The sequence below is a fragment of the Triturus cristatus genome, chromosome 2_1, assembly GCF_964204655.1.
Source record: "Triturus cristatus chromosome 2_1, aTriCri1.1, whole genome shotgun sequence".
Classification (NCBI taxonomy): domain Eukaryota; kingdom Metazoa; phylum Chordata; class Amphibia; order Caudata; family Salamandridae; genus Triturus; species Triturus cristatus.
Genome location: NC_140581.1, coordinates 1155589173 through 1155604793, shown reverse-complemented (window position 1 = coordinate 1155604793; position 15621 = coordinate 1155589173). Strand labels below are relative to the sequence as shown.

The following is a 15621-nucleotide window of genomic DNA, read 5'->3' as shown; positions in this document are numbered from 1 at the left end:
ACCCCCGGAAGGGCATAGTCCTCCAAGAGTAAAAGGCAGTTTTCGGCCTTCCCACGGCACGAAGGCACTGCCTTTAAAGCGACGGTGCTGAGGGGAGTGGGCCTATTTGTGCCCACTCCCAGTCACAGACATATTGCACCACTGAATCAATTCCGGACGCCCGCATAGGACACCAGCTGCTGCCAACCTCTCCATTCCTGCCCGCCAGGAGCCACATGAGCAGGGTGCTTGTTTCCCCACCCACCATCCCCAGAGCAAGGGGCTTGGGGATGGGCTAGAGCACCAAGAGGGTGTTATGGCATTGTAAGATTGCCTTTTCAGATGTTTAGGTCAAGATTGTCATTTTGATGCAGAATTGTTGTAATTTTCATGTCTAACATTTTTTCTTCACAGATTTTAAGACCAGGAGCGTCATTTTGATGTATATTTATCGTATTTTTCATGGGGTTAGGTCATGATTGGCGGGGAATCTTTGGGTCTCCTGCAACATCCTTTTTAGCAAAACAATGGGTAAAACATCAACGTCAGTGGAACCTCAAAGGGGTGCTGGCAGCAAATCGTAAGAAAGTTGCAGTGGCGCTGGGGGCGGTCACTGACACGCGGTCCGTACCTGTCAATCCCCTGCGCACGCACAGTGGGCGCGACCAAGCACAGGACCTTTATGGGATGAAAAGGTTGGGTTTAGGGGATGCACAAGGTAAGTATCCTAGGGGAAGCCGGGTCCCCCTGCAAACAGCTCCCGGAGCGGAAAGGTTCACCCTCTGGACTGTGGGGTGCAAAAGCAAGGGTCACAGAGTCGGTCATGATCTCACTCAGGAACTGTTTTTCTAATTCGGCTGCATAGGAACTAAGTATTATGGTTTGGTGAGTCCAATGTATTAGAGCCTCTGTTAAGGATAGGCCTTCCTTTGTAACAAACATGAAAATTGGAAATGTGGTTACTGTGCCGAGAAAATTATGTTATTGCATAATGTTTTGTATGTACAATAAAATATGGTCTGAGATCTTTCCATCTGAGCTCCTAAGGTGGTCTCAGGCTAAGTTATTAGCGTGTGTCAGGTGGGTATGGGGGGGCAGGGTAGTGGGTCATGTAAATCCCGGGACCTCGACGCTTCCATGCTCATATAAGTGATCATAGCAAACAGTACTATAAATATCAGTGTGCCCTGCTTGCACCCTTCGACAAATCAGGAACAAGCAATGAGACATTTAGCTCTCAGATTCTCTGGGTCTCGCTCCATGACACTAGGATACATTTCTTGGCAAAAGTAAAAATACTTATCCACTTCACCCACCGGTGTTCCTCCTTCTTCTAATCCTAGATGAACCCGCATGGCCTTTATGAACATGTGGAGGAATCGTCCCAATAGGAAAACGAGGCATAGAAGGGAAGGCCAGATTATGACGACCTCTTGATATTCGCCACTCTGTAGAGAGAATACAAATGCACAACATGTAAAGATGCTTCAGACATGTAAAGGCTAATGGGATTTTGAGGCACTTTGGATGAGTGAGAAGAGAAGCAACTGAAGCGATTCAACAGTAACATAAAGAAATACTTTAATTGAAGATTAACCTAATCTGCTACATTTACAATTTGAGTTACTCTCAGGTTTCTGCAAAATAAGGTACATGTGATATCACGTGTTTTAGTTCATGTTACTCTCTTTTATTGTTTACTGGTAGTGTGCTCATGCCTCACTCCTTTCTCTGAAGCATTTCTCACTGTTATTCTCGTGTGTCTATTTCACTTAAACCTATTATGCTCACCCCCTTTCTGTAAACTGTTGCGCACAGAAAACCATTTTCGAGTTTAATTCGTAGAAGAATAAGTGCTGGGAACCGAAGTTTTGTTCAGGAGTCCGCAGCGTGTGAGATTGAAAGTCACGGTGCCAACTACCAAGGCTGCGTAGTCTTGATTCCACCTCATGTCTCTTTCGCCCACCACTGAACACTCCCTGCCCATGTATCTCTTTCTCATCGCTGCTTTCTCTCCTTTGGACTATTTTTCTGACTTTTTCTTCCTCCTTCTCTACCCATTTGTGTTTTACTCTCTCTTGCGCTGGGTTCAAGCATGATGAGAAAACATAAAGTGCCGGTACCCTGTAATGAGTGCCAGTGCCCCCATCTGCCACCAGTTCAAATTAAGCACTGTGGCTCACCTGTATCCTGTCTTTCCTAATTCGGGGCATTCATATTTATATCTCTATGTATCAATTTTTTATGCACATCCATGGACTAATTACAATGACGTCGGAAATCCTTCGGCCACTGGTCATTATAATACAGCGGTTCTGAGTTTAAACAGGCTGGAAAATCCGACTCAGTTCTGACGGGCTCAAGGCGCACTTCGACCAGTCGAAAAGGCCTCATATTCCCTAAAGGACGAGGGTTCTGCCATGGGGATCATGATGGCACTTTTCGACAGCAGTTCCATGTCGGCCTTTTCGACATGGAACTGCTGCCAGAAAGTGTCTTTGGGGGCCCCTAGAAGGGCCCCATTCCCTCCTGGCCCTCCACGTGGAACCCTGGAGGGTGCCTATGATGCCCCCTTCACATCCCTACACCGCGTGGTAGGCACCGTGAGGTTATAGTTATAGCTGCGACAGAGCAGTCAGACATCTCCCTGTCCTGCATTTCTAGTTCAGAATGGGCTTTTCTTTCTACAACTTCCTTCCCTACAAGTTTGGAGGGAAATGTGTTGTTAGGTGCCCTGCAACTGTCCAGCGATGCCGTGTGTGAGCATGAAACTACATACCATCAGGAATTTGAGATTGTGTGTACTGTAGCCGCGCTCACTGAAATCAATATCACGGCCAGGGCGACTGACTCTGGAATCTGGGGATCACGGTTCGATCCCCGGTGCCGGCGGCAGATTAGCCCAGCACCATGTGACTCTGGGCAAACGCTTGCTTAATCTTCCCGAAGGCCCCCAGCGCCTAGAGACCCTTGCGGGTGATTGTTCGCGCTTTACAAATGTGGATTATTATTATTAATATTATCCTTCCACCATTGACTAAGGAATCATTCTTCCGCCCCATGATCCCTCCTAGCTGTCAGTGTAGTGTGTTGATGCCACGTCGGGTTTGAGGTTAAGAGGCACGCCTACAGGGGCTTCTTTGATGATCTCTGTCACTTAATTTGTGGCACATTTCTGTTTATTGTTTACCAAAAGAGCTACTGTGCACACTGTAACCATGGAGATCTCTCCTGAAGAAGTTTGAATGAAGTGCTAAATCCGAAGTGGAATCCGTCTCTGGAATTCCCACCATCAGACTACTACTAGGTTGGATGCCCCCTCCACATTCATCAAATGAGAGGATGTTTTTATTGTCACCAACTCTAAATCACGCCCTTTCTCTAAGTCCCATGAAGAAATACCTTTACTCGGTAGTCCCAGGCTCACTACCATAAGGTTAAGGCACAGCGGAAACGACTGGGCAAAAGGGAAGCTATAAGATACCTCAGTTTCCTGTCTGCTGTCGAACTCCACACAAAATTCACTAATAAATAATGTAGCTCTGAAATCTGGATTATCCATAAAATATAGTTGTATATTTTCAAGATGTAGTTGACATCGCAGTCAAATTAGGTAAGAGCACAGCATCATCAAGGCTTGAGACAAGTGCTCAGTGATGGGGAAAAGAATAGTTCAAGAAGTACAAGAAACAACTTCACTGGAGCCTTCGCCCTAATGTAGCGCCCTAACCTGAAAGCCCTTCATTTATCCTGAAAGGTGGGTCAAAGAGCGTGCTTGATGCTCATATTTTAGCCAGGGAGGGACCCTACCTTCAAGTTTTAGCACAATATATTTATTTTATCTCATTTACTTTTTAAAAATGCCCATTGACCAACTAACTGGACTTCAGATTTTATGTCAGTTTTTGTTTGCACACTTATCTAGATCTCCTTCTGTTTCTGATTTCAAGCTTAGACAGTGTCATTTCATTTCGTGGACGTTGTTGTGAGATGTGATGTTGAGAGATTCTTTCAGCCATGAGCACTTCTGAACATGGCACAGATTAGGCAGACACTGACAGACCACAGAGTACTGCTTTCATTGATGTCATAGGACCCATGGGCATGTGTGTGCAGAGAACTGATCATTTACAACTTATGTTCAGAAACGCTGTCCTCTGTCACAAAATGTTCTAAAATAACCTTACCTGACCATGTGGGCAGGTCACAGTATGGATCATGGTGATTATAAACCTGCAAAACATTGAGCAATAAGAATGATGGCAAATTAAAAAAAAACTTGCATTGCATGAAGTATCAGAGCAGCCTCCTATGGGAAGCATTGGATGCTGTGAAGAGAATGGATGTTATTAGATGTGTGCCAGGAGTGTCGGATTCTAAGTGAACATAAATAAGGGATTACATTGAGGTATGGAAGGCTCGAGAAATGTGAAGTTCGTCAAACTACGAAGATGGGCGTACACGTAAGAACAGCTTTTGCTATCCAGTTTCTGAAATATGAGGCCACACATGTCCCTCCACGTCCACCCCTCCCCGCAACCATGATAGAGTGCGTGCAATGATTAAACTGCAATATCACCACCATCGTTTTCAAACAGAGATTAATTCGTAATTCTTAATTTCTTCATTTATTAAATAAACTGCTATTGGTCCTAACTTTGACTTTCTCCATCATATAGAATGGCCCTACAGCTGATCACTTCTATAAAATGGCATCCCTGATGATTTGTCCTGCATTAAACTGTTAAACTGTATGTACCCACCAGAAATTTAAGATCCATGAACAAAGACTTGCTGTGTGCCACCCGTATTCTCTTTTCTAGATTTGGACCAAGATCTTTTTTGCATTCGTGCTTGTTCTAATTATTGCCAATTTAGGAAACTATTGAAAGCTTCCCTCTTCTAATGAGCTCTTGGGTAGATGACAGTCTGCTACTGTGTGCAGCGCCGAGATCCCCCTGGTGATTCGAGCGCTATATTAAATTCAACAAATAGCAACTAACAACAGTTGTTAGTACGAAGCCCAGGGGTTTCACAAAGATATATAAAACCCTTACCCTTACCCACAGGGCTGGGGGAGGGGGGGGGGCAAAGAGACACAGGCTATCTTCGAGCTCTCTCAGCACTCAGAAAGACAGACTCATAGGTAAACAAGCTTTTCTATAAGGTATTCTTGGCTCACCTTGGGCAACATTACTTAAACAACACCACTGTCCTCTAAGAGAAAGTGTATGGGGAGTGTGTGTCACATTCTAGAACAAAATTGTTACATGAAATAAATACGATTTAGTCTAATATAGAAAGTTTATTAATACAAATGTAAATTAGTAAAATTAGCAACTTTGGATCAGTAGTTCAGGACTTACTAACAATCAAAAACCTTGACTAAAAAGAAGGATGCAGCTAGCTAAGTGCTCATTAAACAGGGGAATGGGTGACTATATAAAAATATCAATAAAGTCAATTGAGTTATTGCCCAACCTGTGTTCTCAACAAGGTGTGCTTGAATTGGAAGATGGTGTATTAAATCTTAGTGAAGAAATTGCGAAGATGAAGGCAGATATGGGGTCGCATCACTTGCGAAATCATCAAGTCTCAAAGCTGCATCAAACTTGTTTGAAATTGTAATAATGCATGGGAAATTGGGCTGAAATAGACTAGTCCAGGTAGCATCAATAGACAATGAATGTCATGTAAACTGTGCACAGGCAATTTTAGTCCCCATCAAGCGCTCACCTGTCCTGGACAGAGAAGATTGTTTCAATCCAACAATTCAAGTCATTGTGTTGAATTTCGAAACCCCTCTCGCTGCATGCTGGCTGGAGTTTCAGTAGGAGCCGGAATTACCAAGAAGTTGAGTTGTGTCGAGCTTGGTTGTAATGTCTGAGTCAGTGGTTCAATCCTGCTACAATTTTTGGCATGAAATTGTCAAAATCTGGTGCAGTGGATTTCCTTGAATATAGAGTTTTAAAGGGCTCTTTGACTCTTGGAAGCCTTCCAATTACCTTCTATAGAGCCCAAGCCACTTGGAAAGCAGTTGTAGGCATTTTCCCACAGCACTCGACTGCTAGGGTCTCCGCAACGCTCACTAGTTAACCCAAAAGAAGACCCATATGGTATTCCCTTACTGTAAGTCTCCGCAGACTACTTGCCCTTAGGACTCTAAGCCAAGAAATTGCTGTGCACAACTCTGAGAGCCATTTTCTGAAGCACAACTTATTTCAATCTGTGAGAAGTTGGCCTGGTATATGCTATCCACTAATTTAAGTGGGCACCCTGTACCAGTCCGAGCAACCCTTATTGATGATTAGGTTAAAGACAACCTTGATTGAAAGCTATTCTAGTGGTAGCTGTGGAGAGCAGCCTTCAGGCTATGTCTCGAAGGAATGTAAAGCTGCTTGTTTTACCAGATCAGAACCTCCTGAATGACCAAATGAAAGGAGAACCACACAAGAGATATATAAAATATATGTATTTATTACTAAACACGCTCTACTAACCTCTTTATGGGATTAGAGCACAAAGCACACAATATTAAATCACTAGAACGACAGTAAATAGCACAATACACAGTGGGCTCCAGGGGGAGACCAAACCATATACTTAGAAAGTGGTATAGCAACCACGACTTAACTAGGTACAGTGCCTAGAGCACGTAGAATCGCTGGGACCCCAAGGTACCACCCAAAGTAGTGACATAGTGGACCCACAGAGGACGGGTGCAGTGTGTGAACACAGGCGCAAGCTCCGTACAATCCTATGGGAAATTCACGGTTGGAATTTTAAAGATTAAGGACACTTCGGAGAGAACTTTAAGCAAACCCTTTCAAACATAGAAGGTTCTAAGGCCAGCACCCTTGAGAGTACTGAGATACCTGTGTTATCTATCCCAGATTAGCCGGTGCATAGGGGTCAAGTGATGTCAGAAACCATCGTCGTTTTCAATGGCGTGATGCGAAAAAGTGCTGCTGCCGGGAAGATGAAAAGTGTCCGGTGAGATCCAAGCCTGGATCCGAGGTGAGAAGAACCTGAAAGCAGAGGGGACAGAGTCTGGGTCACTTCAGGGTGACCAGGGGCACGATAGACGAATGCCCACCGATGTTGGGTGCTTCAGGTGAGATGATGCGATGCTTGACTCTGCAGCCACGGGACCAGGAGATGTCGACGATGACCAAAGTCCAGAGGTGAGCTGTCCCACGAAGGACGTAGAGTGCTGGGGGGGTCAGTGTCCGGATGGAACACCAACAAGCCTTGGCAAATGCAACCCACGCGGGCAGAGTAAATAAGCTTCAGTGAGGACCAGCAAGGTCCTGGGGACTCTCCAAGCTATGGAGAGTCAGGGCACGTCTGGAGCAACCAGGAAAGCCCACTGAAAGTCAAAGTTACCTTCACAGAGACCCACAGGCCAACGGACCAGGGATCGCAAAGGGACCTCGCGCTGAATCACAAAATACCAGCCCACGGAACACTTGTGGAGTGTAGGCCAGAAATCTTCAGTGGAATTACTGCTCGGGGTCAGGACTACAAATAGCCCAAAGCACAGCCTCAGGGATCGCCGAAAAGCATATGCTGCTGCAAAAGTACACGGTGCACAGGGGTTCGGGTTGCATGGTCCCCACGAGGGATACGCGTCTTAGGATTCTTAAGAGAAATGATGGACCTCAGGGACGCTTGGAAACCCACCTCCTGTGTTGCAGAAATCTTCGGAGTCCTCAGGAGCGCGGGAGGTGCAAACTGGTCAAATGCGTTAAAGGTACCTGCCTTGCAGGGGAGTAACTCCTTTACTCCAAGGGAGATTCTTCAGTCATCCAGCGTAGTGTAGATCGTCGAAGTACTTGGTTTCTGTAGCAGAGTTTAGCCCAAGTCAAATGTAAAGTCCTGTACTCAGGGGTTCCTACTTTATACCCAAGGAATGGGTGGGACAAACTCTGGGGACCGACCTATGGGAGGGTCAGGACAGAGGGGTGGCTACACCCATGTCCTTTGTCCAGTTTCGCGCCAGAGCAATAGCAAATGGCTCCTGCAACTGGTTTGAGCTGGACTATGCACGGGGACACCAAATGTGCCCCCAGTGCAGACTTCAAAGCACTCTCAGAGTGCACTCACCCTGCCCCAATACACTAAATCCCGTCTGGGAGGTGGTCACATCTCCCTATGACAGGAAACCTATTGTCAGGCCTTCCCCTCCTCGAGCTTGGCTCGAGTCTGTGGCTGGCAGCATCCAATTTGTGATGCCCAGGTCGAGAAAGCTGATACCGGGTAGCCCGGTGACCCACAGTTGTGGTTTTAGAAGGGAGGAATCATACTTCCCATACCAGTTACTGGTGTAGAGGTATGATTCCAAGGTGTTTGCCACCAAACACGACATGTTTCTAAGCAGCCGTTTTAAAGTTAGCATTTACTGCAAGGTTATAATGCACTTAAATATATATGGTTGGCTGCATCACAAACAACCCCGGAAAATAGGTTCCGAAGGCTGCAGAGGGGCTCTGGGCATGCAGGTGCACTCTCTCACATAAAACCCAGCACCCTGCCTTCAGGATTGATATGGCTTGCCATAGGGGTGACTGATAGGTTTATATGTGCAGTGATTTAGAATAGATATAGTGAATCTATATCTAAGTAAGGGGTGCATGCACCACCTTCCACAGGCTGCAGTAGCACACCTGTGGTGTCAGTTTGAATTGTCTCTCAGGGGTGGCATAATACATGCTGCAGCCCCTGGGAGGCTTCTGGGGGACCTATGCCCGGGGTACATAGTATACCATATACTAGGGACTGATAAGGGTACCCCAGAATCATATCTGGAGTGTACCTAAAGTACATGCAATCAATTTAGAGGAGAAAGCAGCTAGACTGGGGTCCTGAATAGCAGGATCCCAGTCAGACTAAGTCAAAAACAGTGATACATCAGCAAAAAGTGGGGGTAACCATAAGAAGCAGATCCTACTCTCCTACACAATCTCTTCCAATATTTAAAGAGAATTAAGCTTTATCATTGTTGGAAGCCTACTATTCCAGCATCCCCAAAAATTCTACACCAAACTGTCAGGCAGCAAGTACCTAGATGATCTATTGTGATCCATTTCTGGAGCAACAATAGATCACAGCTGATGAAGTTTGTTCCCCGCCCTGTTATGAATCCCTAAGGAACACTTGGGGAATCAAGATGCGAGTAGGAACACAAAGTCTCTGCAGATACTGAGTTTGTTGCTCTATCAAACGGAGAAATGTGATTTCTGGATGTCACAGTAGGGCTGGGAAATTATAGGCCATATGTACAATGATTGGCAGAGCGCAGGTTAGCTCCAAAACTGCTAACACAGCGCTCCATCGGTTAACAAATGCAGGGATGCGCTGTATTTACAATGATATGGCGCACCCCTGTGTTTCCCCTAGCACTGGCACTAAATTAAGCTGCCTAGCGCCAACGCAGGCACCCTTGCACCATAGTTCAAAGGTGCCTTGCCTTTGGCCATGATGGCAGGAGTGGCACGGAGAACTGCAGCCCCGGTTCCCAAGGATGGAGCACTGTCAAATGACCATCCTGACCCCCACCTGAGGCTAATGCAGGAGACAACACAAGCAGTCAAGGTCCGTAGGCCCCCATTGGGCATGACAGTGTGAGGAGCACCATGAAGGTTTAGGGGGATGATGTAAAATGTCTTAGCATGAGGGTGAGAGGGTATATTACAGCAAACCGCACCAAGACCTGGCTTGGTCGTCTCTGCCGCAAGTACTCACCCCCACAGCATGACCCCTCTAGTGAGTTCACACGCTGTAGCAAGCAGTAAATTATCCCCTGTAGAGGCTTCAATCTAGAGACATTGCTAAAGTGAGCCAAAGGACCACAACTGGACCGTGGTGATTCCTAGGAGTCACTTCACATATCACAGGTATTGTCACTCTACCCGGAGACCTTCACCCCAGCGATAGGGCACATAACTTGTGTGCTGCACAAGGCCCAAGGGCCAGGGTGGGGGTCACATCAAGCAACGTTTGGTGCATGTTGTCAGGCCAGGGGGCATCCGCAAACTCCTAGGCGCTTAGTGGTCTAAGGGAGAGGGCACATTCCACGCCAAGTCCTGCTATGTCCTCTGCACCGAGAAGGGAAAAATGGAGATTGTCTCAAAGGTCAGGCGGGGAAGAAGATCTTTAGAGCCTGCCGCCTGAGTTATTTCCACCAAAAGTTCACCCCAGTTCCCGCCTTCACCTTACCTGCATTAGGTGCTCCTGCCTCGTGGGAAAATCTCAGAATCTGCTTCGGGACCACCGCCAGCGAGCGGGAAGGAAGCTTCTGCTTCTGTCGATCGTTGGAGGGGGGCCTCCAAGTGGCACAACCTCTATCCACGAGCCTCGGTGAGGCAAACTTCCTGTACCACGGGCTGCGCCATCCGCTACAGGCTGTACCTCATGGCAGCATCACGAGCCATGATCGGCGTCTTGGCCGCTGTTAGACCTGACCCACTTGAAGTGGTTTCCTCTGACTTTTTGACTTCTTGTCTGCTGTTTTGCTGACTTTATTTTTGCTGGCCTTAGGATTCTGGGAACTTTACTACTGCTAACCAGTGCTAAAGTGCATATTATTTGTACTCTAAACATAGTAACTTTGGCTTAACCACAATTGGCATATTTACTTTACTTTTAAGTCTCTAGAAAAGGGCACTGTATGTGCCCATGGCCTGTAAATTAAATGCTATCAGTGGGCCTGCAGCGCTGATTGTCCCACCCACTCCAGTAGCCCTTTAAAATGAGCCTGTGTGTGCAGTCCAAATTGCCATTTCTACCTGGTAAGTTAACCAACTTGCCGGGCTCAAACCTTCCCTCTTGTTACATATATCACCCCTAAGGCAGGCTCTAGGCAGTCCTATGGGCAAGGTGCAGTGCATTTTAAAAGGTAGAACCTGTACTTTTGAGTTTTACATGTGCTGGTAGTGAAAAACTGCTAAATTCGTTTTTCACTACTGTCTCCCCCCATAGGTTAACATTTGGATTGCCTTAGCACATCTTTTAAGTGTAATTTCAAATTGGGAAAAGATAGAGATGCGGAGTTTGGTGTCTCTGTACTCACAATTTAAAATCACAACTTATGGCGAATTTGGATTTTAAATTGTACACCTGAAAATGCCACTTTAAGAAAGTTTCTGTTTTCTTACTTTAACCATGCTGTGCCTTCTGCCTGTCTCTGAATACATGTATGGGTTGGGTGATAGCTCGGCTTTGTGCATTGCCTCTGGACACTCGAACATAAATGAGCTGGGGTGTGACATTTGCATGCTCTTGGCCCATCACCAGGCTGATGGGCCTTCCTGAGGTTGATTGGGAGGGAGGAACTGACACTTGCACCTGAACACGGCTGTGCCTTTTCCCACACAAAGAGCTGCATACCTTTCTGTAGTGAGTCTAGAAGGAAAATCGGGAACCTTGTGATCTTTAAAGGCCTCTTTGAAGTCTTCCACACTTCAAAGGCGCATTTGGGTGCAAGTCCTGGACCCCTGACACCACCAAATCAGAACTTTGCTGGAATCAAGAACATTCTGCCTGGAAGAAGAGTTTCTGTGCTGCAGGACGGACTGCTACTGTGCTAAATGCTTTCCTGTGTTGGCCTGCTGCCTACTGCTTCTCGTCTGAGAGTGAGAAGGACTGGACCTGTTTCTACATCCTTGAACCTAAGTTTCTCCATGGGCTTGCTGGCTTGTCTCCTGTTCTGGAAGTCTCAGGGCCATCAAAGACTTCCTTCAACCCTGCTTGAGCAGCTAGACTCTGCCAACTGTGAGTCCTGCTCTACCAAGAGGTGCCAATCCAGTCTTGGGGATTGAAAGAGGGTTTTGCCACTGTTTTCCTGCAAAAATCGATGCAGTGCTGGCTTTGCGCCTATCGGAACTGACGCAGTGCCCTTTGATCCGACGACATCCCTGCGCGGCTCGCGGCTCTACGACAACGTGGGACCTGACTGCGAGGTACGGTGATGATGCAGAGCCAATCCGAGGTCCCAACTGCGAGGTTTGACGATGTGGCACCTATCCTTTGACACTGCTGCGGGTCTTGACAATGCTACAGCGCCTGCATCCTAAGGGGTTTTAACGACAAGTCGGGACCCGACTGCAAAGCTCGAAGCTGACGCATTGCCCCAACTGAATGAATTGGAACCGATGCATCGAGTCTTGGATCCATCCAAGGTATTACTTCAGCGGGCCCTGCGTGGTCCGCCTGAATCTTTGGATTTACTCCGGTTATCATGGCCTCATGTAACCCCTAAGTGCTATTGACTTTTAAGCACTATGGGACATATTATCAAGACAGGCGATAACATTATTGCCACTTTAGCAGCAGAAAACTGCCGCTAAAACGGCGATAATGGGCTTGATAATATGCTCTATGGAATTCCAATTGAAGCCCATGTCAGATGTGAAGGACATCTAACATGGGCTTCAATAGGAATTCCATAGAGCATATTATCAAGCCCATTATCGCCGTTTTAGCGGCAGTTTTCTGCCGCTAAAGCGGCGATAATGTTATCGCCTGTCTTGATAATATGCCCCCAAATTGCAGTTTATTGTTTTAAAATTCATATCTCAAGTTACACTTATTGGGTTTTTGTTATTTTGCTCTTACTTAGATAAATATTCTCTATTTTTCTAAACTGGTGTGGAGTCTTTTTGTAGTGTTGTCACTGTGTTACTATAATTTAAGTGTTGCACAAATACTTTACGCATTTACTCTTAAGTTTAGCCTGACAGCTCTGTGCCAAGCTACCCGAGGGTGAGCACTGGTTAATTTAGGCCGAGTATCTGACTTACCCTGACTAGGATTGTGGTCCCTACTTGGACAGGGTCCAAACCTCTGCCAACTAGAGATCCAATTTCTAACAGCCTCGCCCCCGACTGGGGCATCTTCATTATTAGGATTAACTTCTTTCATGAACGCGCTATATCTTACACAGCTCGGTCAAAATGTGTCAGGCTTGTCCCATGTTGTTGGAGCTGCACTGAAAGGCAGGTTCAGCACTATTTTACAGCTGAACACATATTAATATGGTGTGTTTAGCAGGCTTTAGTGTGAAAGACACAGGGAAAATCAAGGATTGGCAAATCCAATACTTCTGGCGTTGGTTGCCAGCCTTTTGGCTCTGTCATTGTTTGATTTGTTTTATCCTGGTTTTTATTTTTGGGGAAGATGCTAAGCACTTATCAATCTAAAAACAAAACATTGGCTAAAAGCAAAAACATGTTTATGTTTGAAAAAGCATGCATTGCCAAGGTAGTTCCTGTCATATAAGAGAACCACTTTGTCCGTGGATGTGCTCCTTGTGAAAGGGCAGAATGCCATCAATCACAGTTAAGTTAGACAATGACTGAAGTAGACTGGCTCACTGCAGCATGATGAATGCTGAAGGACGTGGAAGAAAATGTGAGTTGGTAATGCAGCTAGTGTAAGATAAGAGGTTTTATTTATTTTTATTTTATTTTCCCTCATCGTCGTCTGTTGACTTGCCCCCCACCCTGCCCCATCGCCTCAGCGCTCTAACCTACACTGGCCATCACTGCCTGTAGGCCAGTCCATCTATGAATATGGCTGGAGAAGGATGTGCAGGGTGACACATGTTGTGAAAGATGCTGTCTAGTGCCTGTTATGGTTTTGATTGTTATTGACTTAAACTGAAGTTGCACTGACCACAGTGAACATGGTCCCTCCCTATGTAAACTGGTGACGGTGTTGTGCTGTCTATCAGCAACCAAGAAGGGGCCTTCTTTGGGTAAAATGTAATTCTTACAAAACTGAGGTCATTGTTGGCAGTGACTCTGATTTCAGACCTCAATGGTACTGGTCTATTGAGGTCTTCTAAAGAAGGTTCCAAACCAAAGACCTAAATTCTCTTAAAGTCTTAGCTAGATTCTCAAATGTTGGCTGCAGCTAACTCCTATTTCTTTCCTACTAAAATGTTGATGAAGATTCTGAGAAATCTGAGACGCTTCCATGGTTATTAATGCTTTAAAAAGGTCAGGATCTGGAAATGTCCTAGATTTATGTCCTAACCATGGATGCTCTAGCTCATACTCAGTTGATTCAAAATGGTGTGACTTGATTGATACGAAGCCTCTAAACTGACTTAAGCATAAATACAAAACACTTGATTGATGGAGGCTAGGATCATTTTCAAGGGCATGTGTATAACACACATATCTATTTCAGATGAAATTAATAGCTGTAGGATACTGTTTTACACCTGAGGTAGCAAATATACTCATGTCTGAATTTAAGAACAAATTGATTTTGTAGCTCATTCTTTGAACAAAAATGCAAATCTGCACTTCAGCAACAAACTTGTGTTACCAGGTTTGGGGAACATGTGTCACAAATTTGTAAAAAGCTATAATTAAGCCATTGCACATCCTGAGGGTGTTCGAATAACTACTTCAGAAGCCCATTTTTACATATGTTGTAACAAATCTACAGGATTAATATGTAGGAGCACAAGAAGGTTACTGTGGGATGAGTAATTTATGATTCACTTGGAACCTTCTACCAATCATGGGCGTTTACAGATGTGGAACTTGCAATGTAAGTCCCAAGACTTGGATAGGCAGTGAATTCTACTAAAATGAAGTCAATATCAAACATGAACAGTTTACTGATCATAATTCTCAACATGAACTTTACACACTACTTTATGAAAATAACCTGGCATAACTTGGGAAAACCGACAAATAAATCATAACCAGAGTAATACAATACAATTGGAAAATATGCTGGAAAGCTCCTGATGCACTGTAGTCGACTATTGTTTTCTTATTAAACAAACATTCACAACAGGAACTAAAGTAATTTCTCAAGTGAAACCTAACAACAGAAGAGGAGACATGGAACAGCAGCACACAGTCAACCTGGAGACACACATGGTTTTGACCTTCAAAATTTGTGAATATGGGCTAAATGAGGATGATAAAATGAGTTATCAACTCTGAATTTTATGGCAAGACCAGAGGCTCCTGGTATGTTTCTCTTAACATGCTTGTTTTTAATAGCAGCAGTTAAGAAAATTAAAAAAAACTACATTTCCCATGAGGTTTAGGGTCAACAAGCCAATGGAAGAACAATAGTAGTATAACATTGAAGCAATCAGAGATAAAGGGTTCCATTATAACACCTATCTTGGCTGCAACAATCCTCTTTTCTTGTTGCTTGTAGTCATGATAAGTAGTTATTTCTTTATCTAGATATCAGTGTTAATTGTTCTGCCTTGATTGTTTAAGAGTGTTTAAGAGCATGAGCAATTCCTCAGGAAACCACCTGATTTGTTTTGTTTCATTGGCCGCCTTCAAACCTCACACAGCTTCTACTGCTCCACGGTCGGCCAGTGTTCTCCCCCACGTATGTCCGAGCGGTGGACAAAGAAGTAGTTGGCACTTAGACCCTCCCACTGAGTGCGGCCTAGGCCAACTCTGCCCATATTTGTCTGGAGAGGCATTTGCAATAGGAGATTTTCTTCTTCTGACCCCTCTGTTTCCTTTATTGCTTCGTTATACAAACCAATTAGCCTTTTATCTTTCTCATTCCTTCCATCATCCTAATTTTACATAATGGCTTCCTAATGACCATGTAGGGGAATACATTTCAAATAGATTGTGTTTGGCATTAGAT

General features: G+C 45.1%; 1 protein-coding gene across 2 annotated transcripts in view; it reads right to left on the bottom strand.

Annotated features, from left to right (window-relative positions):
- The window catches only part of LOC146866499 (stimulated by retinoic acid gene 6 protein-like), a 484943-nt gene that overhangs the window by 314182 nt on the left and 155140 nt on the right, over nucleotides 1-15621 (bottom strand). For both annotated transcript variants that reach the window (XM_085636593.1, XM_085636594.1), the window contains 2 exons: nucleotides 4167-4212; nucleotides 1296-1427 (listed from right to left, as the gene is read on the bottom strand). In XM_085636593.1, the coding sequence (XP_085492719.1) occupies nucleotides 1296-1427; nucleotides 4167-4212 (178 nt within the window). The remainder of the gene's footprint in view (nucleotides 1-1295; nucleotides 1428-4166; nucleotides 4213-15621) is intronic.